This window comes from Protopterus annectens, chromosome 16.part0 (genome assembly GCF_019279795.1).
Source record: "Protopterus annectens isolate FY-2018-M chromosome 16.part0, PAN1.0, whole genome shotgun sequence".
In the NCBI taxonomy this organism is placed as follows: domain Eukaryota; kingdom Metazoa; phylum Chordata; order Ceratodontiformes; family Protopteridae; genus Protopterus; species Protopterus annectens.
Window position 1 is genome coordinate 38,945,542 of NC_056750.1, and position 26,509 is coordinate 38,972,050.

Genomic DNA, 26,509 nt, shown 5'->3' on the forward strand with positions numbered 1-26,509 from the left:
CAGCCTTTTAAATTTTCATACACTATTCCCAAACCTGACCCAGCAGATGTATATAGCCATAGTTGATCCCACCACCGCCGAGCACTTGGTAATTCCAATCCTACTGTTTCTGATAAGGATGGGAAAAGTACTGATTAATGCACTCTGCTCTCTGAACCATCTTTGGCCCCATGGACCTTTTCAAAGTGGTTTCAGACAATACCACAGTCATGTGGTACATTAACAAGCAAGGGGGAACCAGGTTGTATGCCATTTGAAGGCTAGCTATGTTAGCTTGGGATGTAGCTTCACAGCACAGTCTCGCTCTGCAGGCATCCTACATTCTGTCAGAGCAAAACTGTGTGGCAGACAAGTTGAGCAGGACCGTTGCATATCTTCACTAATGAAAACTAGATCAGGTATTCCAACATTTGATTTGTCTGTGTGGAATTCTTCAAGTAGACCTTGTTGTCTCCTCTTTGAACAATCAGCTGGGAGGATTCTGTTCCAGTACTCCACACAAGAAGGCGTGGAAGGCAGATGCCTTTTCTTTAGGCAGGAATGTTCCTGTATGCTTTTCCACCTTTTCACTAATTTCCAGGGTACTTCTGAATATTCCGAAGGAATCCCCCAAGATCATTGTGGTGACTCCCTTCTGGCCTAGACAAATGGGTTCTCTCTTCTTTTATAACTGCCAGGAGCAATTACCACAAGCTTTCCTCACAGACTGGATCTATTCACACAAGAAAAGGGTTGCTTGTACTCTGACATCAGTCCTTTTTAATTGACTGTCTAGATGATAAGGTCTTAATTCCTCTTAGGGCACCTGTTTCCCGAGGATATGCAGCAGGTACCATTCAAGGCAAGAAAGCCTGCTGCTAGAAAGTCATATATTAGCAAATTGAAAAGATTTTCTGTTTGGTGCCAGCAACATAATCAGCACCCATTCAGGGGTAGTTCTAATGGTTTTACAGTATTTGTGTGAGTTACTGTACTTTGGCCTCTTATTCCTTTACCAAGGTTCATTTATTGGCCATTTCAGCATGTCTGCCCACAGATCCTCTCTCAACGCAGTCTTGATCAAAATGTTCTTGAGAAGGGCTTTGCATAAGAGGCTGCCAAGTAAAACCAGTGACCCTTCATTGGGATCTCAGTTTTATGTTAAGGGGCGCTAACACTTGCTCCATTTGAACCAGCTGACCTGGATGACTTCAGGTTCTTAACATGGAAAACAGTTTAACTGATTGCTTTGATCTCTGCAAGATGGGTATCTCAGTTGTCTTTTGTTGAGTCAAACCTCTCTCATTTTCCACAGGGCTATGGTTTCTTTGAGAACCAATCGTTTTATGCCTAAAGTGGTATCTGTGTTTCCTTTAAGCCAAAGTATCCATCTCTGAGATTTCTTTTCTGTCCCTAAAAATGAGGTAGAAAGATACTCCATACATTATGGCACTAAATCTTTCAGATCTTCATATCAGCTCTTCATTTTTTGTGAGGGTAAGAAGTGACAACTTTTGTGAAAATAGACTATTTCTGCTGGTCGTGTAAGGCTATTACCTTTTACTATACTCGCCCTAAAAAACTGTTATGGACAGGGTCAAGGCCCTCTCTGCTTGGTTTCTTCTGTGGCTTTTTGGAAAGGGCTCGATTCCAGAAGTTGCTACATGGTCCTCAGTACAAGCTTTTACAAAAGCACTAAAAGCTTGTTTCCTTCTCTAGGTCCAGATCAGGCTTTGCTAGGACCATTCCTCAGAGGCTCCTGGACTCTTCAGTGTAGCTTACTAGGATAATCTACTCGTGTAGCGAACGCTACTGCAGCAGTGATCAATGCGACCAGTATGATGAACATTGTACGGTTAAGTAAACTTACCATTATTGTAGATGCTAGCGTGATCATTGCTGCAGTAGCAGCTCCCTTCCTCTTTCCCCCTTGTTTCTTCTGTGTTGCATACTACAGAGTTACTGTCACAGTCAGTGCTACATACTACAGCCCCAGGTTGTGGACATGTTTTTGTTCCTAGCATTGCTCTTTCTGGGCTCAGCTTCCTTCTTCCTCTTGTTGGTAGAAAAGCTCCGAAGGACTTCATGCCCATACTGTTTTTTTGACAGTTTGGGTCGTGGAAGGTGCTCTGAAGCTTTGGAAGCTGGCCATCTGCTATATCTTTTTTTTTTTTTTTTTTTTTTTTTAACAAGAAATATCTTTATTAAATTATCACATATGACATAGGCAAACTTACATTTATGTAAATGAAAGCAAACATCATACATTGCAAACCACGCTGACACAGTTGCAAACATTATGCATCACTTGTAAGCTATCCAGTCATTGTCAGTCAGACATTACATAACTCATTCAAGTCCTGCTTTCTTTTAAACCTCGTTCCTCCTCTGCATGTATTGTTCCCACAATTCCAATATTCTGCTGTGTAATTTGCTCTTACCCTCTTCTAAAGATCCCAATTCCAGTTGTTTTCTCTCTGCTGTCTGTTATATCCTTTGCTTTGGTATAGCTAAGGCTACTGCAGCAGTGATCCTTCGAACATCTGCTGTTATGATAAGTTCAATTACACAGCTGTAATTCCACTACACCTTCCTTTTAACTATTGTCTGATTTTGTGTCTAGTAATCCATCTGGACAACTGCATGCACAGCTATTTAAATTGTTGTGTGAAGAATGTTGCACTGAGTCTATATTCTGTGTACAATTGCACTAATTTATTCTGTTGCATTTTTTTTCCTGGAGAGGAGTCGTTTAGTGCTGCTACTCTGTGTTTATTCTGCTCAGTATCCAATTATATAGCCATTCCTTCAGTAAGGTTCCAACATGAAGTGTATGTGGTGTTTGGGTGCAGTGTTAACTACATGATTTAAGGACTGGGAAGTGCTTAGTTGCATTGTGATCAGCTGTCCTGCTCTCTGGAGTTCAGCAGGGGCTGTAATATGTAGCACTGACTGACAGTAACTCTGTAGTATGTAGCACTGCCTAACAGTAACTTTGTAGGTTTTGTGGTAATATCTTTGGGGATGTAATATGTAGCACTGACTGTGACAGTAACTATGTAGCACTAACAGTAACTGTGTAGATGTTCTTCGTGTTTCACTGTTGCAGTCATTACATTTGGGTTATCTGCTTGCAGTAGCCCTCAGTCAGCCTGATTATCAAAGTCTTGGGTCCTGCATTGGTTGCTGTCTCATCTTCTGTGACGTCAGGTAGTCAGGAGTATAAAGCATAAAGCTGACGCCATTACATCAGTTTTTCTTGCCGTGCGGTGCCTGAAGCAAAAGCAGTTCACAAGTGCCAGTCGGCCGACTCATGAAATTTTCGTTTTCTAGTTTCAGAACCGAAGTCTTCAGCTAAATCTAAGTACCCCATTGGGGAAACTTTTTCTTGCTCTAAACCAATGACAGTAAAAGTCAATAATTGTATTTCTTGTGGAAAGCAAATACCTCATAAAGATTTTCATTCGTACTGTATTAATTGCCAAGGCTCTGACCACGACGTACCTCGCTGTCTGTTTTGTGCCTTATTTAAACCACAGACTATTCGTCGTTGGTACATTTTTGCTTCTAAATATTTTGGTACTCTGTTCAGTTATTGAAATATGTCTTCGGTAAGCCACCCGACTACCGACATTCCGAAAAAAACGCAAAGATAAAGAGACAGGCCGCCTAGGTCCAAAGCTGCCGACACTTCTCATAAGCTAGCCGCCAGTTCGCCAGTACTCAGTGAGACGCTTTTGCAGCCCCTGATACCCGCTACTTCAGATCCGCAGGCCTCTACTGAGACCCATTTGGAGTCCGGTATGCCGCGAGATGCTTCAACTGTGGAACCTGCGGATGTCTCTACCTTGGATGGGTCTGGACCAGCTGTGCAGGCACCGGCATCTGAGGGTGTATTCAGGCCTACTGACTTGCATATTAAATAGACGCCATCTTCTTCTTCTAGGCCTAAAACTCGAACCATGCCTAGGAAACAGACACCCAGACTACATGGTCAGGCCTCTATGCCTAAAAAACAAATGATAAGAATGGCTGAAGACCTTATTACTTTAATCAGGGGAAGCCAACCTTCCCCCTCTAAGAGACCTAGGACTGAATATGCTTATGATACTTCTGACCAGGATTCTGAAATTTCTGTCTCCTCTGATGACCAGGATTTACCCTCCTCTACCTATGAGGATTCTGATGCAGAGGACTCTATTCCCTCTGCTTCACCCCAAGAGGATTTTTCTTTTGGTGAAACCTTGCATACTCTTAGGGAGCATTTTCACTGGGAAAGCCAGGATTACCCTAATTCTAAAAAGCGGTTTAGAGATTTCTTACTCCTGCCCCAACACAGGCCTTTAGCTATCCCTCCTGTTCTGGACATTGTTGATGCCTTTTTGGAATATAGCTTGGCCCCTGACTCTCTACCTTCTGCTCCCAGAAAACCTGACCGATATTACAGGGTTCCTGATTCTCACAAGTTCCTTTTTAAGTATCCTACTGCGGATCCTGAGACCATTTCACAGTGACCCAAGGGCATTAAGGCTACTACTGCCAAAAATCCTACCCCCTCTGATAGAGATTCCAGGGCCCTTGATAGATGGGGTAAGAAGGTATACACCTCTGCAACTTTGGCCATCAGGACCTTAAATTGCCAGTTTCATATGTTAAAGTATCAGCAGCATATTATTGAATTGCTTAAACAGAAAATGATGTTGATTCCTGAATGTGCTGAAAATAAGGATTTACAGGATTTAATGCATTCTGCTGAACAGGTTGGAAAACATACTTTGCAATGTGGTTTTGATTCACTAGAGGCATCTTGCAGGCCTGCTGTCACCGGGTGTGTATTTAGGAGGCATGCATGGCTTAAGGAGCAATCTTTGCCAGATCATGTTAAAACTAAATTGCTGGATGCTCCCTTAAATCAGGACCGCCTGTTTGGCGACAAAGCAGAAGAAGTTCTTAAAAAGTTGGAGGAAAAAGATAAATCTATGTAAACTGTTAAAGATTTCTTACAAGTGCAGCCTCCTAGATTTAGTAGGCATTGCCCCTCAAAAAGTAGGTCCTTTCTTGCCTCTTCCAGGCCTTCACAGTTCAAACCTAGAACCAGCAGAACACCCAGGCTTCAGTCCCAGGGTAGGCACAGGTCTAAGCAGTGGGGGGGGGGCTCCTACTTCCAAATCAGGGAGTAGTAAGACTCCTCCCATGGAAAGCTGTCTCAATGACTTAACTTTGAAACTTCCAAGCCCTACTCAACTGACTGCTCCTTTAGGGGGAAAGATTGCTCTGCAAGCAAAAAATTGGGAACTCATTACCAGGACAAATGGGTTTTAAACATAGTTTCCCACGGATACAGATTTCACTTCCACACGTTACCAACCCCAAACGGTTGGCCAGATCTACCCCCAAATCTCAGTGCGCAGAGGCTCAAAAGCAAGTACTCTCTCTCTCTTAAGATTAAATGCTATTCGGACTGTACCAGAAGAGGAAAAGGGACAAGGTTTCTACTCAAGACTTTTCCTGGTACCCAGAAAAGACAACTCATGGCATCCTATCCTGGACTTGTCTATCCTAAACACATTTTTGGTGATTCCAAAATTCAGGATGCTAACTCTTCACCAGTTGCTTCCCATGATAGGTAAGGATGCCTGGTTGGCAACACTGGATTTAAAGTAAGCTTACCTGCACATCTCAATCAGGGAATCTTGCAGAAAATACCTATGCTTCAAAGCAGGCTGCATGCACTATCAGTTCTCTGCACTGCCCTTTGGCTTATCTACTGCGCTCAGGGTATTCACAAAGTGCCTAGCTCCAGTCTTTGCATTTTGCAGGCAAGGAAATATTCAAATATACCCATACCTGGATGATTGTCTAATTCAGGCAGAAAGCCAGGACATACTTCTGAATCATCTGGCATTTGTACAGAAGGTGTTAACTTGGCTGGGGTGCACCATAAACGAAAATAAATCAAATCTGGTACCCTGTCAACAAATTATATTCCTGGGAGCAAGCTTGAACACAACGTCCCAGATGGCTTTCCTCATGCCAGAGAAACAAGTTCATTTGACAACTTACTTCAAACTAGTGGCCGCAAAAAACGTGCTGTCTGCAAGGTAAATACTGCAAGCCTTGGGGTTCATGGCCTCGTGCATTCTACTAATTCCATATGCAAGACTGCATATGAGGAAACTACAATGGTATCAACATTCTCAGGATCTAGAAGCAATGATTCCTATCATACCTTGCCTATGGTTAGAATTCCTTTGGTGTGCAGAGGCCTGCCACCAAAACAATGGACTACCATTCACTCTACCCACTGCCGCCCAAACCCTAACAACAGATGCATCACACTATGCATGGGGGCTCACCTGGCAGGGAAGTGCATTCAGGGCAAATGGAACCCCAGTCAAATGCACCTGTATATCAATCAAAAAGAAATGTTAGCTGTACAGAACGTTCTGACAGCCTTGAAGGACCACATTCTTCCAGGACAATTAATGGTAAAGACGGACAACACCACTGTTATGTGGTACATAAACAAGCAGGGGGGTACCCATTCTTACCCCCTCTGCAGACTAGCCATGGCTCTGTGGAACACAGCCTTGAGCTACCTAGTGCATCTACAGGCTCAATTCCTGCCAGGAAAACTAAATACACTGACAGACAAACTAATCTCATGGACCCACACGAGTGGAAACTGGAACCACAGACTTTCAAAATGTTGATCAACAAATGGGGGAGCCCAGATATAGACCTGTTTGCCTCCCCCCAGAACTACCAATTGGACAAATTCTGCACAAGGACTCCTCACAAACAAGCTTGGAAAGTGGATGCTCTGTCCTTCAGCTGGCAAATCTATTATTTTATGCCTTTCCTCCTCTGCCTCTCCTCTCCAAAGTACTACTAAAGATCAAACAGGACAAACCAAGGATGATATTGATTGCACCAGACTGGCCACACCAACACTGGTCTACCCCTTCTTGCGCAGTGTGTCACAGCTGGCCCCATGGCACCTGCCTCAGACCCCTACCCTGCTGTCTCAGCAGGAGAGCCAGATTCTGCACCCCAGCTTCAAACCTTGAACCTGGCAACCTGGCTAATTACCTAATCTCTCCATTACCATCCCTCAGTAGACAAGTGTTGGATGTCATTTTGGAGGCAAGGTGGCCTAGTACTTGAAAATCTTATGCTGAAAAATGGAAAATATTCTGTTCCTGGAACCAAACTCAAGTGATGGCCACAGTAGTGCCTAATTTACCTCAGATTCTTCAATACTTAACTGAGATGCTTCACAAGGGCCTTTCCCTCCATCAAAATTCACGCCTCAGCCATTTCAGCTCATTGCAACACAGAACCACCCCTCTTTTCTCATCCACTGCTCAAGCAGTTCTTCAGAGGGGCCAAAAACTTAAGACCACCCAGGAGAGCCCCAACTCCAGCCTGGGACCTTAACTTTGTATTGGAAAAACTCACTCCTCCTCCTATTGAGCCAGCTGCAACTGCAGAGTTAAAATTCCTTTCTTGGAAAACAGCTTTCCTTTTAGCAATCACTTCAGCAAGAAGGGTATCTGAATTACAGACCCTTATGTCAGTGGAGCCTTTCATCATCTTTCATGCGGACAGGGTGTCCCTCAGGACCAATCCCTCCTTCATGCCCAAGGTAGTATCCAATGTGGCTCTTAATCAGTCCATTCATTTGCTAACCTTTTCTAATCCACAGAACAAAGGGAAACTGATACTGCACTCCTTAGATGTGCACAGACAACTTAGATTTTACTTGGACAGGACTAAACCTCAAAGGAAATCTGAACAACTGCTGGTGGCATTTGCTGCAGAAGCAGAGAGGAAGGCTATTTCAAAGCAAACCATTTCTAAATGGGTAGGCCATTGCATTCATTTCTGCTATAAGCACCATGGAATACCTATCCCACAGGGGATTAGACTCCATTCAGCCAGGGCTGTATCTACCTCTACAGCCTTTGTCAGAGGTGTCCCTATCAGAGACATCCTAGAAGCTGCTATCTGGAGTTCTGTACATACTTTCACCAACCATTACCATTTGCCAATTTTCTCTAAATCCAGAGCTGGCAGTACCCAAATGTAATGACTGCAACAGTGAAACACTTACCATAAATGGAGATGTTCGAGTGTATTCACTGTTGCAGTCCTGGTTACCCCCCCTCCAGCCCCCTGACTTCTTTTGGCTATACCTCTATTCTCCTTTACTATACTTAAAAGCTTTTTGGTGTATTTGCTTTTTTGTTGGAGGTATAACCTTGTGTGTGTGTGTGCGTGTGTGTGTATATATATATATATATATATATGTATATATATATATATATATATATATATTTAATTGCTTCCCATTAAGGGGGGCACCTGTCATCTGGAGCAAGAAAAACTGATGTAATGGCGTTGGCTGCATGCTTTATACCCCTGACATCACGGAAGATGAGACTGCAACTGAGAGCAGGACCCAAGACTTGGATAATCAGGCTGACTGAGAGCTACTGCAAGCAGATAACCCAAATGTAATGACTGCAACAGTGAATTCACTCGAACATCTACATTTATAGTAAGTGTACAGAACTGTACTTTCGTAAGAGCCAGTCAGCCACTACCTAAATTTTCATTTACGAATTGAATCATCCTGAAGTCTTCTAAAGCTAAGTACCCCATTGGGTATCCTTTTTTCTTGCTCTGACCGACGCCAGAAAAAGTTATTGTCTTGCCTGTGGAAAGCAAATTACCCCACTGAGCTTTTCATTCTTACTGCATCACCTGTGTAGGCCCAGACCACGACATACCTCACTGTCGGTTTTGTGCCTTGTTCAACGCCAGAGCCATTCGTCAGGCTCTCATTGTCGCTAAATTCTTTTGCTCTCGATCTCCGTATTTCGAAATGGCTTTGGTAAGCCATCTGACTACCGATATTCTGAAAAAAAGTAAGGATAAATATGGAGACAGACTGCACAGGTCCAAAGCTGCCAACGATGCTAACGTTAAGCTAGTCGCCAGTTCGCCAGTACTCAGTGAGGCGCTTTTGCAGCCCATGATGCCTGCTTCATTGGATTCGCAGGCCTCTACCGAGACCCGTTCAGAGTCCGGTATGCTGCGAGACTCATCTTCGACTATGGAACCTGCAGATGTCTCTATCCTGTATTGGTCCAGAGCCGCTGAGCAGGCATCGGCTTTTGAGGCAGTTCTTCACATTACCGACGTTCAACTCAAACCAACGACTTCATTTCTGTCAAAAACTACCGAGTTTCTAAGGCCAAGAGTATGTGCTATGCCTAGAAAGCCAATGACCAAAGCGCATGCACCTGCTCCCTTGCCACAACATCAAATGCTTAGAATGGCAGAAGACCTTATGCTGATTAGGGGAAGTTTGTCTTCCCCTGCTAAGAGAAGAAGTGACCAGTTCCCAGCAGCTTGAACAGACCAAGAGTCCAATGACTCTGAGGTATCTGATTATGAAGACATGCCCTTATCTGCTTATGAGGATTCAGTGGCAGAGGAATCCATTCCCTCTGCCTCTCCTCAAAGAGTATTTTTCTTTTGGTGAAACCTTACATACTTTAAGAGAGCATTTCCACTAGGAATGCCAAGACTATCCTTAGTCCAAAAAGAGACTCAGAGAATTTCTAGACTTGCCACAGCACAGACCTTTAGCAATACCCCCAGTCCTGGAAGTTATTGATGATGTCTTTATGGAATCCAGTCTTACTCCTGATAGTTTACCCCCTGCCCCAAGGAAACCAGACAGGTACTACAGAGTACCTGACTCTCACAAATTTCTTTTCAGAAATTCTACTGCTGACCCATAGATCATTTCCCAGGGGCCTAAAGGTATCAAGGCAACTACAGCCAAGAATCCCACCCCTTCGGACAGAGATTCCAGAGCTTTGGACAGATGGGATAAGAAAGTATTTATCTCTGGAACTCTTGCCATTAGGGCATTGAATTGTCAGTTTCACATGCTGAAGTACCAGCAACGTATTTGCAGAAAATAAAGAATTGCAGGAGCTTATGCATTCTGCAAGCCAAGTCAGCAAGCATACATTGCAGTGTGGCTTTGATGCCCTTGAAGCACCTTGCAGGGCAGCAGTCACTGGTTCTGTACTGAGAAGGCATGCTTGGCTTAAGGAGCAGACATTGCCAGACCATATCAAATCAAAGTTACTAGACGCTCCTTTGAAACAAGGACAATTTGTTTGGCACCAAAGCAGAACAGGTTCTTAAAAAGATGGAAGAAAAAGCTAAATCTATGCAGACATTTAAAGAATTCTTACAAGTACAGCCTCCTAGATTCAGTAGGCATTGCCCTTCAATACAAACACTGGTCCTTTCCAGCCCCCTCCAGGCCATCTCAAACTAGACCCAGGGGAAGCAGACCACCCAGACTACAGTCTTAGAGTATGCAGAGATCTAAGAAATGGAGTGCCCCCACCCCCAAAACAGGGAGTGGTAAGCCACCTCCTTATGGAAAGAACTTACAATGACTTCTCTACTCCACTCCCCACCTCTGCCCAATTGCTTGTGCCCCTAGGAGGAAAACTTGCCCTTCACGCAAAAAAAACTGGATGTCCATCACAAAAGACTGATGGGTTCTCAACATTGTATCCCAGGGGGTACATATTTCACTTCCATTCTCTGCCAACTCCAAAAGGGTTCCCAGATGATCCTCCAAACCAGTGGGATGGGCAGAGGCATAAAACCAAGTCTTATCCCCTGCTCTCTGTCAGGGCTATTCAGCCAGTTCCAGCATAACAGGTAGGTCAAGGATTCTATTCCAGACTTTTCCTGGTACCCAGAAAAGAGGGCTGTTGGCACCCAATCCTGGATCTTTCAATTCTCAACACCTTCCTGGTGGTACCAAAGTTCAAAATGCTTACCCTGCAACAGCTTCTACCTATGCTAACCAAGGATGCCTGGTTAGTCACCCTAGACCTAAAAGAGGCCTATCTGCACATCCCTATAAGGGAGTCCTGCAGGAAATATCTATGTTTTAGGGCCGGATCTATGCATTATCAGTTCTCAGCACGTCCCTTTGGCTTATCCACTGCTCTCGGAGTATTCACAAAATGCCTGGCTCCAGCCATTGCTTACTGCAGGCAGAGAAATATCCAAATGTACCCGTACTTGGACTGCTTGATTCAGGCGGACAGACGGGAATTGCTGTTGCAGCACCTGACATTTGTAAAAAAAATATATATATATATATTTCATATCCCTACTTTCTCCAGAACAACTGCTAATAAAGACAGACAACACAACAGTTATGTGGTACATCAACAAGCTGGGAGGGGACCCATTCTTACCCACTCTGCAGGTTAGCCATGGCCCTGTGGAACATGGCCTTGGACATGCAAGTCCATCTGCAAGTTCAATTCCTGCCAGGCAAACAAAACTCACTGGCAGACTTGAGCAGAAATCTCCTGGACCCACACGAGTGGCAATTAGAGCCCAGTACCTTCAAACTTCTGATTCAGAAATGGGGGACCCCAGAAGTGGACCTCTTTGCCTCCCCCTGCAACCACCAACTCAGCAGATTTTGCACCAGGGACCCTCACAATAGGGCCTGGAAAGTGGATGCCCTATCTTTTCAGTAGGTAAATCTCTCAATTTATGCCTTCCCACCTTCTGCCCCTTCTCTCAAGAGTATTACTCAAAATAAGACAGGGCAGACCAAGGGCAATTCTGATTGCCCCAGACTGGCCACGCCAGCACTGGTACCCACTCCTGTGCAGCCTGACACCTACACCAGAACCCTACCCAGCTCTCTCAGCAGGAGGGACAGATGTTTGCATTCGCAACTGCAAACCCTAAATCTTGCAGCCTGGCTTATCCCTTGAATCCTCCCCCAGCAACCCCAAGCAAGCAGGTGCTGGATGGTCATTCTTGAAGCCAGAAAACCCAGTACAAGAAAATCCTATGCAGATAAGTGGAAAAGGTACTGCACCTGGAGTCCATCTAAAGGAGGGGACACAACTCTGCCCACCCTGCCTCTAATCCTGGATTACTTAGCAGATCTACTCCACAAAGGCCTGCCCTTCTTTTCCATTAAGATACATGCCTCAGCCGTTACGGCTCATTACAACACTGAGCCACCTGTCTTCTCGGACCCTCTTATCAAACAGTTCCTGAGCGGGGCAAACAACTTAATGCCACCAGCAGCATCAGCAGAATTAAAATTCCTCTCTTGAAAAACAGCATTGCTTCTGGCCATCACTTCAGTTCGAAGACTGTCTGAGCTACAAGCACTTATGGCTGTGGAACCCTTCATTATTTTCCATGCTGACAGGGTTTCCCTCAGGACAATCCCTTCCTTTATGCCTAAAGTGGTGTCCAGTGTGGCTCTCAACCAATCCATACATTTTCCGACCTTCTTCCCTGATCCTCAAAATAAAGGGGAAAGATCCTGCACTCCTTGGACATGCATAGATAGCGCAGATTTTACCTTGATAGGACTAAGCCCTGCAGAAAATCAGACCAGTTACTAGTCAGCTTTGCAACAGGGGCAGAGGGCAAGGCCATTTCAAAGCAAACCATTTCTAAATTTATTTATATTTTATTTTTTATTTATTTTACATTTGTTGACCGGGATAGTCCGACTGGATGCATGTCCATTTTCAGCGGAGGACCGGGGAGAAAAGTTCCAAGGGTAAGCAGATACAGCATTACATAATACCATCATTACATATTACAAACAGACTATTTACAGAGATTGCATAAGTAAGCAAGTTTAACAGGTTCCACAGGTTTCAATTAATCCTGAGCGCAAGTCAGGATTAAATTAAATTACACAGTAAACTGGTTAACAGATTTTTACACATTCTAGAGAGAGTTAGCCAGGCTTGATACATTGACATAGCCAGTTAAGTGACAAATGTTGTTTGAGTCTAGTTTTAAATTGACCTAAGGTGGAAAGTAAGGTAATATCAGCTGGAAGAGAGTTCCAGGATCTACTTACAGAGTTTGCAAAGAGAGAATCACCGGCTGTGTTATTAATTTTGCTAGTTTGAATTAGTAGTTTGTTAGAGGTTCGAAGCGGTCTAGGATTGTTATAGGGGGTGATAATATTTTTAAGTGCAGGAGTATTGTCCGGATTATAGAGGATTTTATAGGCCATAATCAATTGGTTATATTGGATTAGGCTGGGTAGTTCAAGCCACCCAAGCTGATTTAGATTGATGCAATGATGTGTCCTAAAAGCCAGCCCAGTGGCAAACCTGGCAATGTGGTTGTAGCAAATTGAGAGTTTGTTAGGGACAGTCTTGTTTAAATTCGAGAGTAGAGGGGATGCATACAGAAGGGTTGAAAGAAGGTGAGAGCGAGCTATGGCAATTTTAGCTGGAGGGGTTAGGAAGGCTTTTATTCTGTAAAGTGACCTTAGTTTTTTATTGATGGTTTTGATAGTTTGGTTAACATGTAGGTCAAATTTTAGATTATTGTCTATGATGACACCTAATAGTTTTGTAGAGGGGTCAGGGGAGATTATTGTGCCATCATTTGATTTTATGGTAAAGGTGAGAGCGGTAGACCTACGTGTTGGTGAAAATATCAGCATTTTAGTTTTTTGGGGATTTAGGATCAGACGATGTTCAGAAAGCCAGTTTTCTATTGTATTAAAGGTGGTCTGGGTAGCTGACCATAACTCTGCTGGAGATGTGGCTGAGCAAATCAGAGTAGAGTCATCAGCATATTGGATACAGCTGACTTTTGGGGTGACAGTATAAAGGTCGTTAATGAAGACAGAGAACAGCAAGGGCCCTAGTATAGAGCCTTGTGGTACTCCAAGGGTGTTAGGTAGAAGGTTGGAGTGTTTGTTCTGCCAGAGGACAGCCTGCTGTCAACCATTCAGGTAGGATTGAAACCATTGAAGGGCTCCAGTATCTAGACAGAATGTTTGCAGGGTGTGGATTAAAAGTTGGTGATCAACCATATCGAATGCCTTGGAAAGATCCAAGAAGAGGGATGAGGATATATAATTATTGTTGCGATTATGGTTTATGGTGTTGGTAAAGGCTAGGAGGGCTGAAGTAGTGCTGTGATTAGGACGGAAGCCATGCTGAGTGACTGCCATAAGGTGATTCTGGATTAGGTGTTGCATGAGTTGTCTATGAATACATTTTTCCATAATCTTTGCAAGTGGAGAGAGTATAGCTATTGGCCTATAATTGGAGAATTCAGTAGAGTTGCCTCCTTTGTGAAGTAGGATTACATAGGATATTTTCCAGATTGTGGGAATTTTAGCTTCTACTATGGTTCGATTGATTAGTATTGAGACGGGGTAAGCAATAGCATCAGCTGATTTTTGTAGGTACTCGGCAGGGAGTTGATCAGCAGAAAGTGTAGTGGGTTTTAATTTTTTGATCAAGGTATGGATAAGTGAAGTGGCGACTGGTTGGAAGCTGAACGCGAGTAGGTTTCTAGGGGTGCTACTTTCAGGACCAGGGGAGCTAGGAGGTAGTTGGCTAGCTAGGGCTTGAATTGTCTCGGTAAAGAATTGGTTAAAACTATCAGAAACATCTTCAGGGGTTTTATCAATAGTAGCAGCAGGGATTGGGGTTGAAGTTTGTCCAGGATGTAGTAGATTTAAACCTGCCCAAAACTTCCGTGGGTTATTTTGATTTACTGTCTGTAAATTACAGTAGTATTGTTTTTGGTCTTGTAAAATTGATTTTTTGGTTTCGTTCCTGGATTGCCTGTATTTAATGTGATCTTGAGGGTCTTTAGAAGAATGCCATAAGGCCCATGCTTTGTTTCTAAGGGTAATTTTGAGTTTAGACTCTTTAGAAAGCCATGGCGCAGTTTTTGCCTTGGTTCTTTTTGAACGAACAGGTGCATGCAAATCAAGGATCTCAAGGAATTTGTTGTTAAAGTATGCTACTGATTCCTCTAAGGGGAGGTGTTTTAGAATAGACATATTACATGAGTTTAGTTCTTGTTGGAATTTGGCAGGGTCAAAGTTTTTATTGTTTCTAACCTTTCTGAGTAAGGGTTGTTGAGAATTAATGGTTTTGTGCTTAATTACATATGTGAGAAGGTGATCGCTTAGGCCATCAAGGAGGGTACCAGAGGTGTACAGTTGGGGGTGACTATTTATGAGTACCCAGTCAAGTATACTTTCTTTTTGGTTGGGTTTACCTATCCTGGTAGGGGTGGATATAATTTGTGTAAATGCATGCAGGTTAATATGGGTGGTTGGGGATTCTGAGGAACAGGTGCCCCAGTCTATGTTAACGTCTCCAAGTAGTAGGGTTTCTTGGGGGTAGTGACATGATAGCCAGTGCAGGATATCTTCAAATGTAGATATATTGTTACCTGGGGGAATGTACATACAGGTGATATTAATGCATTTATTTTTATTAAGTTGCAATTTGGTGGCAAGAATCTCTGAGTTATTAATCTGAGGTGGTTGTATTACATCTATGGTGACATTCATCTCAGATTTATAGAGTACAGCTACCCCACCCCCCTTCCTCGAAACACGATCCAGCCTGTGTATATTGTACCCAGGTGGTAACACTTCATTGTCTTTAGTGTTAGGTTTTAACCAGGTTTCAGATAAACAGAGAATCTCAGGGGAGTGGACATCCAGAAGTGCATGCAATTCATGTACCTTGTTGTTAATGCTTCTAATATTGAGATGACAGACTAGGAGAGAGTTAGTTGGCCTATTAATTGTAGGTTTGTTGCTTAGATTGCAAGTAGAAGGGGGTATGCGTATCTAAAGTGAGTGGGCCAGAGTTGGGGTGAATATCACCACCAAGTATTAGCTTGAGTCTCTACTTGGTGATGAACTGGTGATAAATGGATAGCACATTGCATACACTTCTGCTACAAGCACCATGGGAAACCAACCTTTCAGGCGGTCAGAACACATTCCACTAGGGCTACATCTACCTCTACAGCATTTCTCAGGGGAGTCCCTAAAAGGGACTTCCTGGAAGCTTGCTACCTGGAGTTCTTTACACACCTTCACCAAGCACTACCACCTGCCTATCTTTTCCACATTCAGGGCAGGTTTTGCTACTGCAGTTTTGCAAGGCATTCTAGCCAGCCCTAACTCTTCTTGACTGTGTCCGCCCTTCTTCAGCTTTGGGAATCTAGCAAAGTGTGATGACTGCAGCAGTGAAAAACGAAGAACATAGTACAGTTGTGTACACTTACCATAAATGTAGATGTTCAAGTGTATTCACTGTTGCAGTCCTGGTTTCCCTCTTTCCAGCCCACTGGTCTCTCTCTCTCTCAACTCTCTGACTTTTACTCCCCTCTTTCAGGGGTATTGGCATTTACTTTTTACTGGCGGTATTTTCCCTATTTGGGGCACTCCTGACATTTGGGACAAGAAAAACTGACGTAATGGCATCGGCTGCCTGTTTTTTTACCCATGAGGACCTGACGTCAGTCTTGGAGCGACAGCATCTGACACTGAAATACTAAGTGTCTGGTGTTCGGGCCAACTGAGGGCTACTTGCAGGCAGATAACCCAAGTGTGATGACTGCAACAGTGAATACACTCGAACATCTACATTTATGGTAAGTGTACACAACTGTACTTTTTTGTGGTAATGTTTTAGGGGCTGTAGTATGTAGCACTGACTGTGACAGTAACTCTGTAGTATGTAACACTAACAGTAACTGGAAGTTTTGTGGTAATATATTTGGGGCTGTATGTAGCACTGACTAAAAGTAACTATGTAATACATAGCATTGACTAACAATAACTATGTAGGTTTTGTGGCAATATTTTATTCCATGACACAGAAGTCCCTGCATTGCTGTTCAGCAGACTTGAACATGTTCATTGATTTTTAAACTGATGTGGTCTGTTTAAGAAGTGAACCCTTACTAAATGTGGTTAATGTAGGTGAACATTGTCAAAGCTGAATCTGTAATGTTAATGTTTCCTGTCAGAACTGAAAGGTGCTCTGTGTTATTAAAATGAATATCTGTAATTTTTTTTGTTTGCTTTTAGATTCACAGCGTTCTCACCTGAGCTCGTTAACCATGAAAATCATTGATAAGTTTCACTCGCCCAAAATTAAACGCACACCATCAAGGAAGACAAAGCCAGCAGAAATTACACTGACTACGTTGGAGAAACCAGCAAACAAAGTTTGTGACTCAGCAGTTTCTAACTTTTTAATTTTAAAAACGGATTGATCCTGTTCAACAGACATGAGGCTTGAAGTTGATAAAATGGCTCAGACTGATTAGTTTGAGAAATGAGTTTCTCGTGATTAGATGGCTGAGTGGGGGGTGTTACAGGTACTTTATTGGTCAGCCAGTAAAATGCAGCTGCTTTATACTGGATGTGGGTGAAAATCATACTCCATATTTGTATGTGAAAACTTCTAAGCTTCAGTTTCATACTCCATATTTGTATGCGAGAACTTCTAAGCTTCAGTTTGTGGTTTGTATATTGTGTGAAAGGATGAGATGTCTTGTACTTTGTGGTTTAGGCAACAGCCTTGGTATGGAGTATTGTTTTTTGCTTGATATTATCAAGCAGAACTATTTTTAGTATTAAAGAAAGAATCCTAATAAATTAAAGTAAATTTAGTATAATCTTATCAAGTTTGAGGTTAATTAACAAATACTGAGCAATCTTTGGATATGTTTTTAAGTAAAAATAGATTGAGTAATGTTGATAATTAGATCACTCTTGTATCGTGTAGTTATATGGAATGTACCCTGCCAAGGATTGCACGTCTGGCTAGTATGCAAAAACTTTTAGGTAAATTCCACGCATACCGTACATCTGTGGAAGTTCAGGGACATGCTGGTATAAAATCAGAAGTACAGGCACCAAAATTTAGAACTTTTCTTGCCATTGAATATTTCAGTCAGACTCTGACTTTGTTTTATCTTTAGTGTTTCAGGGGTGGTCTTGTTTGATCCTTTGGACTGATAAGTACCTCTTTGAGGACTTAGCTTCCATTTTTTGGAAAAGTTGTTGTTGTGTTGCTTATGTCTAGGAGAAAAGGAAATGCCTGTGTGGCAGGCAGATCCCTTACAAAAACTCACACACAGCTTGCTTGTTTTGTTCAAAAAAGTCACACAGCATTTAGGCCATGCAGTATTTGTTTAGCTTTCACTCCAAAGACTATTAAAAGTAGGCTTAACTCCCTTAGTATGTACCTTAAACAGTGGGTTAAGGCCCTAACAAAAACTGCTGTGAACTCTGGTGCTGGTACATCAGATGCCCACTTCTGGCTGTGAAGAAAAGGAAGATGGTTAGGTGACTAAAGCGGCTTCTTCACCAGCTGTCCTCCAGCCCTTTATGAATGACTGCAGTGTGGCAGTTTGAGTCCTCGGACCATTCTTCTCCTCCTCCTAACCCCTCTAGTGCTGCTCATAGGGACACCACTAAGAGTCATGGAGTCTAAGGTGTCCTCTAGGGCCTCGTGTACTCTTATCTCCAAAAAGAGAAAAGGGACTGATGGCATCCCTCAAGTACTGGTGAACCAAGAAGTTCCAGACTCCCATACTGAAGTCTGTAAGTCTGATACATTTCGTATTGACTTTATGCACTGTTAAATAGAAAATTAAAACATAATTCCGTATTGCAGCTCCATTTTTGTCTAAAGAGGAGTGGCATTCCTTTGCTATAAAGGCCTTTTTTAAGGCCTTTCAGTCTTTGCATTATGCTTTTCGTTTTCCTTCAAAAAAAAAAAAAAATTCCATATCCTTAGTGATTCCCAGTTTGACATTAAAGAGACTTGTCTGTATTAGCGTCCCAGGTGTCTTCTCCTGACTGCTTAGAGTTGGAGTCTGAAGAAAATATTTCTTCAGATTGTCAGTAGAGGAAATTTCATTTTCAGGACATCAGTAGTAGAATGAAGGACCTCAGCTGATGGGAAGAGAAAGATATTTCTGAGACCCAAAAAGGATGCTACAGTTTATTGCAAGTATAGACCGTTAAGCCTTTGGCCATCCCTACTGTAATATGTGCCTTGACGGTTCCTTTAATACAGCATATAGATCACTTGACTGTCAACCCCTACACCCAAGAAGCCTGACAGGCTTTATAAAGTGCTTTTTTGTGGTTTAGTCTTTCTGCAGTTACAAGGCTATTCATTCACAAAGTGTCTAGCACCATACGTTGCCTTTTTTCAGACTTCAGGTCATTGACATTTTTCTGCATTTAAGCCAAAAAACAAAAATCCACTGTGTGGAGCAATATACTCTCCGAAAAATTGTTTCAGATCCAGTTGGTAAAAACGAACAGTCTTTATTAACAAAGTAGACTCCAAATATAAGCGCTTTCGTCTGCCAACATGCAGACTTTATCAGATACATAGTTTTATTCATTAAACACCTTTATATGCCCTTTGTAATTAGGCAAATAATTAATTTTTAAAGTGAAATTACACTAAAATACATTTCAAGCAACATTCTTACAAAAGTATGAAGAATGTGATCTTGTCTCATAAGACCTCCGCTCTGGCAACTAAAATGGGCTTTATAGAAGCTAGTTCATTAATCCCAGGTTATTCACATGCGTTTAAACGCAATTGCCATCGCAGTTCACATTCCTCTATTTTATTGTGCGAATTACCCCCTGGCTTTTTTCTCCACTATTTCTAAAACCCCAAATCTAAAAACAGTAAATGAGGGACAAAGTAATGTGCTTGTACAGGGCGTTGTTAACATTGGCAGTTCTTATGGCGTGCAGATGTTCATATATCCTTCTTCTAAGAACCCTCTCCGTTTTCCCGATGTAAAATCCATTGCATCCTTCACATATGCCAATGTATACCAACCCTTTGCTTCCACAATTACCCACTGCTAATCTAATCTCTTTCAAAGGTTCACCTACCCTTACTACCTGGTCTCTCAGTATGTAGACACATTGTGCACACATCCCACATGGTCTCGTACTTTTATCCTACACCTTTTTTAAGGGATGTTCCAAGAGGTGTTTGATGTTGTTACCCATCTTATGGGTGAATGTTGGATGAGGCCCTAACTTCTCCAAAAGTTCATTATTAATACCCAGAATTGCCCAGTTTTTCTCTAAAATCTTCCTAACTTTTAAACCAAATGGGCCAAATTGTGTCACCATAGAATGTCTAAAATTCTTTGGAATAGTACTGTCCTGAAAAACATGCTCATGTCTGTTCCCATTATGTGTCCAAAAGTGGTTATCCGAAGTGCCCAGTAGGGGGATAAACTTAGTATGCCATCTGCACTTAGTTACATTTTAGTCGAATTTGATCAAAAGTTTGCTTGTTTGTTTAATTTAACTTAACTGTGGAGGCTGCCCACTAAAGTGTGCTAGCCTGTGCAACTAATTTATCACTGTTTCTGCATTTTCTGTGTGTTTCTACCAAAAAAACAAAAAAATAATCCTTGTTTTCCCGCCTTCCTCGACTAGTATAGACCAGTTTACAGGCATTGCTGTATTCTGGGCTGTGGTGTAGTTCCTGTGTTGTCCATTACCATACTTGGATAGAAGGAAGTTTCTTTGCTCACCAGTGGGAGTGGGGAGCCTTGAGCAGCCTACTTGTCCTTGGGGGAAGTGACCTCAGCACAAGAAGCTGTAGTAATTGTTTGTTTGGGACCATTTCTAGCTCTTTTGTAGTTCACTGTTTAAAATCCGTGTTTGCATGGCTTTGCTCGGTTGTGCGCGCAGTGCCGGTTAAACTTTTTCTGGCTCCGCCAAGTCTGTTCTTCAAATTTTCCCTTAAGGAAGCTCTACTCTTAGTATAACCAGACTACTCACTGTATTATAAGCCTAGCACTTGTTCTCAGTACTTCTCTACTAAGTAAGCACTCTCGTACTAAGTAAAGCACTACATCTACTTACCACCCCTGTGAATATCCACTTCCCTTAAAGGTACAGCACTCCCTTATACTGTTCTAGCATGTCGAGTGGTAGATTACTGGCGTCGTCTCCAGTTCAGCTGGTCAATCTGGGTATCTTGAGACAATGCTACAATTGTCTCATGTACACAGACAACCCTCTCCTCCTCCCAACAAACACAAATACATGTGACTGATGCAACTATATAGCCAAACTGGAGGCTGAACTCTCTCAACTCAGGGCTGGCATGACCAGATAGGAGGAGATGGCAACCACACACACAACAATCTCAGTCCCACATAGACCTACCACAACTGCAAACCAAACACATAAAAACACAAAGACATACTCGGAGGCTCTAATAAAAAAAGTATCCAAAAATCCACCACCTCAAAACAAAACACATGCAACACATACTTCAGTAAATCAGTGTGTCGACCAATCACAGCCCTTAAGGCCAAACAGCCTTGCCTGATACACTAGTAATAGGTGACTCCATAGTCAGACACACTGATGTCCCACTGACCAGGCTGAACAAGGAGAAGGTGACTGTGAGCTGTCTATCGGGAGCTAGGATCCGCCACATAACACACGCACTCAGGTCACTCCAAAGCAAGTACAAATATGACTCCGTCATTGTCCATGCTGGTGTGAATGACCTGAGACGTACCTCCCTGGACTACATGAAAAGAGACATAGAGGAGCTCTCCGATTATGTAGCCCAGGCTGGTATGACCCTGACCCTGAGCAGCATCTTGCCCTCACCAAGAATGATACCACAATACAAAGACAAGATGATCAGCTTTAACAATTGGCTCAAGTACTGGTGTCATTCTAAGGGGATCCACTGTCTGTCTGCCTGGGATGATATGTTGGACAAGCCACGCTGCTTCGCAAGGGATGGCTTACACCTGTCACCACTGGGCTTCCGGATATTGGCTAAGGCTCTTGCCACCCCCATAGTGCCTTTTTTAGGCAAAGCTCAAAAGACAAACCCACCTCCTTAGAAAACAAAAATGGAAAAAAACTAAGGGTAATGCTGCTCAACGCCAGAAGTCTAAATCTCAAGATGCAGGCACTTGATGCACTCCTCAGCATGGAGAACATCGACGTCTGTGAAGTAACTGAAACCTGATTCAAGGCTCCTGAGAGCACCCCAGCGTTACCAGGCTATACTTCGTATCATGCTTTTCGGCCCCAAAACCTGGGCCGAACCACAAAGGGATGGGGAGTGTCCATATTCATAAAGGACACCCACACCTCCAGGTTAGTAGCAACACATGAAGCATCAGAGACCATACAGGTGCAACTAACCATAGGCAAAACTGCTATACAACTGGTAGCATGTTACAGACCACCCTCCCAATCTCAAGAACCCACTCAGCCTTCCTGAAGACATTGGAGGATATGAATGTATCACAAAATACCATCATACTGGGAGACTTCAACTACCCAAACATAGATATAGCCCAAAGGTTCCTGGAATTCATAAATTCAAATGCACTGGAACAACTAGTCACCTCTCCCACTAGGGGAGATAATATACTAGACCTGATCATCACAAACATGGGGACAAAATGCTCCACACCGGAAGTATACCCCTCACTAGTGAGATCTGACCACAAACTAATCACCCTGGATATACATATCCCACCTCCATCCCCAGCACAAAAGACCACAGTGAAAAACTTCTCAAAAGCAGACTTCACTCTTCTTAAGACTGAGATGGTATCCTTTAAACCCACTGTGCCAGTGGATACCACATCCCACAATGCCGAATCCTTCACAAATGCTTTCTATGGACATCTCCAAGAATGCATGGATCATGCAATCCCAAACAAATCCAAGTCCCTCTCTACCAAATGTAAGCGTCCTATCTGGTGGACCTCAGCCTTAAACAAATTGTATAACAAAAGAAGGAAGCTACTGCACGTCAGAGCGAAATCCCATGAAGGGAGGACATCTCTGATCAACATTAGCAGAAAACTACGTTCTCTCATAAAAACATCCAAGGCAAACTTTGAGAGAAAAATCACTAAGGACACTAAAGATAACCACAAAGCCTTCTTCAGCTATGTTAGAAACCTGGGCGGAAACCCTCAGATATGCTCAGAGTTGGTTCACAACAACAAAAAATACACTGAACCCACAGATATTGCTGACATTCTGGCTGACAGGTTCAGTGCAAATTTCTCCCCTCCTTCACCCCCAAAAGAAGAAATACTTATCCCAGCTGAATGTAATCTCCCTGTCATCTCAGATGTCCAAGTGAGAACCGCCTAAACAAAGCAAAAACACAGCATCAATGGGACCTGACGGTATCCCGGGGTGCGTGTTACGTGAACTCCAAGAGGAGCTAAACCCACACATAAAAATGCTATTTAACCTTAGCCTTACTTCGGGATATGTACCTGAACACTGGTGTACAGCAACAGTGGTCCCACTCCACAAGGGGGGTGCCTCTACAGACCCTGGAAACTACTGCCCCATAAGCTTAACTAGCCTGGTCTGCAAAGCTATGGAAAGAATCATTATGGAACTCATAAACAGAGACATAGGAGACCTACAGACACTTGACCCCACCCAGTTCGGCTTTGTAAAGGGCAGATCCTGCCTTTTAAACCTGGTTGACTTTTTCGAAACAGTCAATAGAGCCATTGATGAGGGCAAAGCAGTCCATACAGCATACCTGGACTTGGCTAAGGCCTTCGACACAATACCCCACTCAGGCATCATAGATAAGCTAAACAGCTTAAAAGTAAACCCTTATGACACTAGATGGATTGCAAACTGGCTAAAGGACAGAACCCATAAAGTTAAAATTGCTGGAGCAATGTCAGACTCAAAGCCAGTCACAAGTGGTGTCCCACAGGGATCTGTCCTGGGACCCCTCTTGTTCAGCATTTATTTCTCAGATGTTAAAGCAAACATGGGAGGGCTGTGGCTGACAAAGTTCGCAGATGACTGCAAACTAGGCACCATAGTCGATACACCAGCAGAGACACACATCCTACAAAAAGGCCTCACTGAAACGGACAACTGGTGCCGTAGTCACGGCCTTAAACTAAATGCCAAAAAATGTATAGTCATCCCTTTTGGAAAAAACAAAAGTACCCACAAATGATCACATAGACAGCAACCCACTTAGTACGGAAAAAGTAATCAGAGACCTAGGGACCCAAGTAGACAGCGACCGCTCATTTGACACCCACAACATTGCCAAAGTGGTTAGAAAAACATTCTACCTTGCACACCTCATCATGAAGGGATTCACATCCAGATCCAAGGATGTCATTGTGCCCCTATATTCCTCCCTCATCAGACCCATGATTGAGTACAATGCCCCATTTGGTATGTACCTCACCCGGCATTTGCAACAGCTGGAGAGACCACAAAAGTTCCTCACCAAAGGGATCAAGGGTCTCCAACATATGTCTTATTCTGCCAGACTAAAGAAACTTCAGCTCTATTCAGTAGCATACCGCCTGCTCAGAGGTGATCTCTGCCTGACGTACAAGGCCATGTCCAATCAGGATCTGATGGACATGCTCCACCTCAAAAAATCCAAATCCATCAGGACCACGAGAGCTAAAGACTTAAACCTCGGCACAAGTATGAATAGGACATGCTGGAGGGATAGATTCATAACCCAGAGGCTTCCCACGCTTTGGAACAGGATCCCAGTTCGTATTAGGCAGAGCCCCTCACTGACTCTCTTCAAGAGAAATCTTGATGAGTGGAAGGGAGGTCGTAAGTTTACCCCAGGGGTCACATCTGTGTCACTGCTAGACAGGGGCACAGTAAACTAATTCTATTATATAAGGGGACCTTCATTGTGTCACTACTAGACAGAGGCACAGTATTCTAGATTTATTCTGCACATTTTTGTACCATTTCATGGGGTGGCAAAAGCCACATCACTATGGCTAGGCTTACAAATGCCCCAGGGCAGATAGCCTAGTACTATACTATGAAACTATCCTTCAAGTATCTCCAAACCCAATTCATGGGTTAGTGAATCTGGGTACCCCCATGCCTTAAACATCTCAACTAGATTTCCCAATTCCATTTTGAAATAGTTCAAGGTGGAGCGCATTCTTATTCCCCTTATCTGCCCTCTAACAAGGCTCCTTTTAATGTGATAAAGATGTTGACTATTAAACCTCAGAAAAAAGTTAGAGTAAGTAGGTTTACGAAATACCTTGGAAGCAAATCTGTTGAGCTGGAGATTTCTATTAATGGTTACATCTAAACAATCAATAACCACATTGTCAAATACATGAGTAAATTTGAAATAAGGACATATACTGTTCATGTAATCCACAAACTGATTCACATATTGTCCATCTCTTTTCCAAGCAATAAAAATATCGTTCAAATATTGGACGTATATAACCCATTGTTTTGAGAATTCAGAAGTGATAACATATCTATGTTCCCACATTGCCATCACTAAATTTGCATAAATGGGGGCACAACTAGCCCCCACAGCAACTCCTTGCAGTTGTTTGTAATATTTGTAATATTCATTCTCAAAAAATATAAAGTTATTCATCAATATTTGTTCCATCAATTCTGTCACAAAATTGATCATAATATTACTCAAATTAGAATGTTGCACTAATGCTTCATTAAACAATTCTAGGCCAACCTCATGAGGAATTGAACCAAATTAGGTCCATCACATCCATTGTGGAAAAACCTTTTGTCAGTTCAAAATATTCATCCTTAATTCTACTCAAAACATCCCAGGAATCTACAATCACCTGGCTGAAAGAAGGAAGGATTTTCTTTACCAAACGGTCCACAAATACCCCCATAGCATATGGTGGGTGATGAACATCTTTGTGGACCTTAGGGATACCGAACACTGTCGGGATGGTAGGGTATTCATTCTGCAAAAAATTGTACAATTCTTCATTAACCACCCCTTGATATAAATTGTCCTCTAAAAATAACTGTAACCTCCTATGTGCTACATGTATCTCATTCAGTGACACACTAGTATATTTATTGGTGTCCTGCAACAAATGTGTAAGGTCATTCACATAATCGATCTCATCTACCAACACCACCCCACCCCCTTTATCTGGTTTCATAGAACGAATAGTATCAGATGTCCTCAAGATGTTCTTCATTCCACATTGCTGCAGTCCTAACTATTGGGGGTAGTCCGCTGTCCAGTCGGTACCACCAGAGATATATTGACGCGGGTCAGGGCGCATTAGACTGACGCCAGTACGCCAGGGTACTACGCGCATGACCGGCCGCATGGTCCGATGCAGAAGCAGTTTAGTGCAGGTTGGCGTTCTGAAATTTTCTGAAGTCGGAGTTTCAGACCGAATCAGAGTTGAACATTTTGTTTTTCTTGCCTCAGTATTTAACCGGATGTCAGAAAAAGTGAATAACTGTATTTCTTGTGGGAAACAGATACCTCATAGGGATTACCATACCTTGTGTATACCTTGTTTAGGGCCTGAGCACGACGTTGTTGGATGCTTGTGCTAGGTTTAACAAACGCACTATTAAGAGAAGGTTAGACTGTGCCAGGTTAGTGTTTGGGAAGCGTTGTAATTATAAAATGCCGCCGGATGCTTTCGGCCCAAAAAGCGCAAGGACAAAACAGCGAAGCCTAGGGTTGATGAACCGCAGTCCCGGACGCGGTTCTTTAGAAGGCTCAGTGGAGCCAGAGGTTTTGCCAGGAGTTTCTTTGGAGTCTCAGGC

General features: G+C 42.9%; 1 protein-coding gene across 1 annotated transcript in view; it reads left to right on the top strand.

Annotated features, from left to right (window-relative positions):
- Nucleotides 1-26,509, top strand: part of RAPGEF1 (Rap guanine nucleotide exchange factor 1) — a 2,911,094-nt gene that overhangs the window by 747,475 nt on the left and 2,137,110 nt on the right. Inside the window, exon 2 of the mRNA XM_044058589.1 lies at nucleotides 16,952-17,091. Coding sequence (XP_043914524.1) covers nucleotides 16,952-17,091 — 140 coding nt within the window. The remainder of the gene's footprint in view (nucleotides 1-16,951; nucleotides 17,092-26,509) is intronic.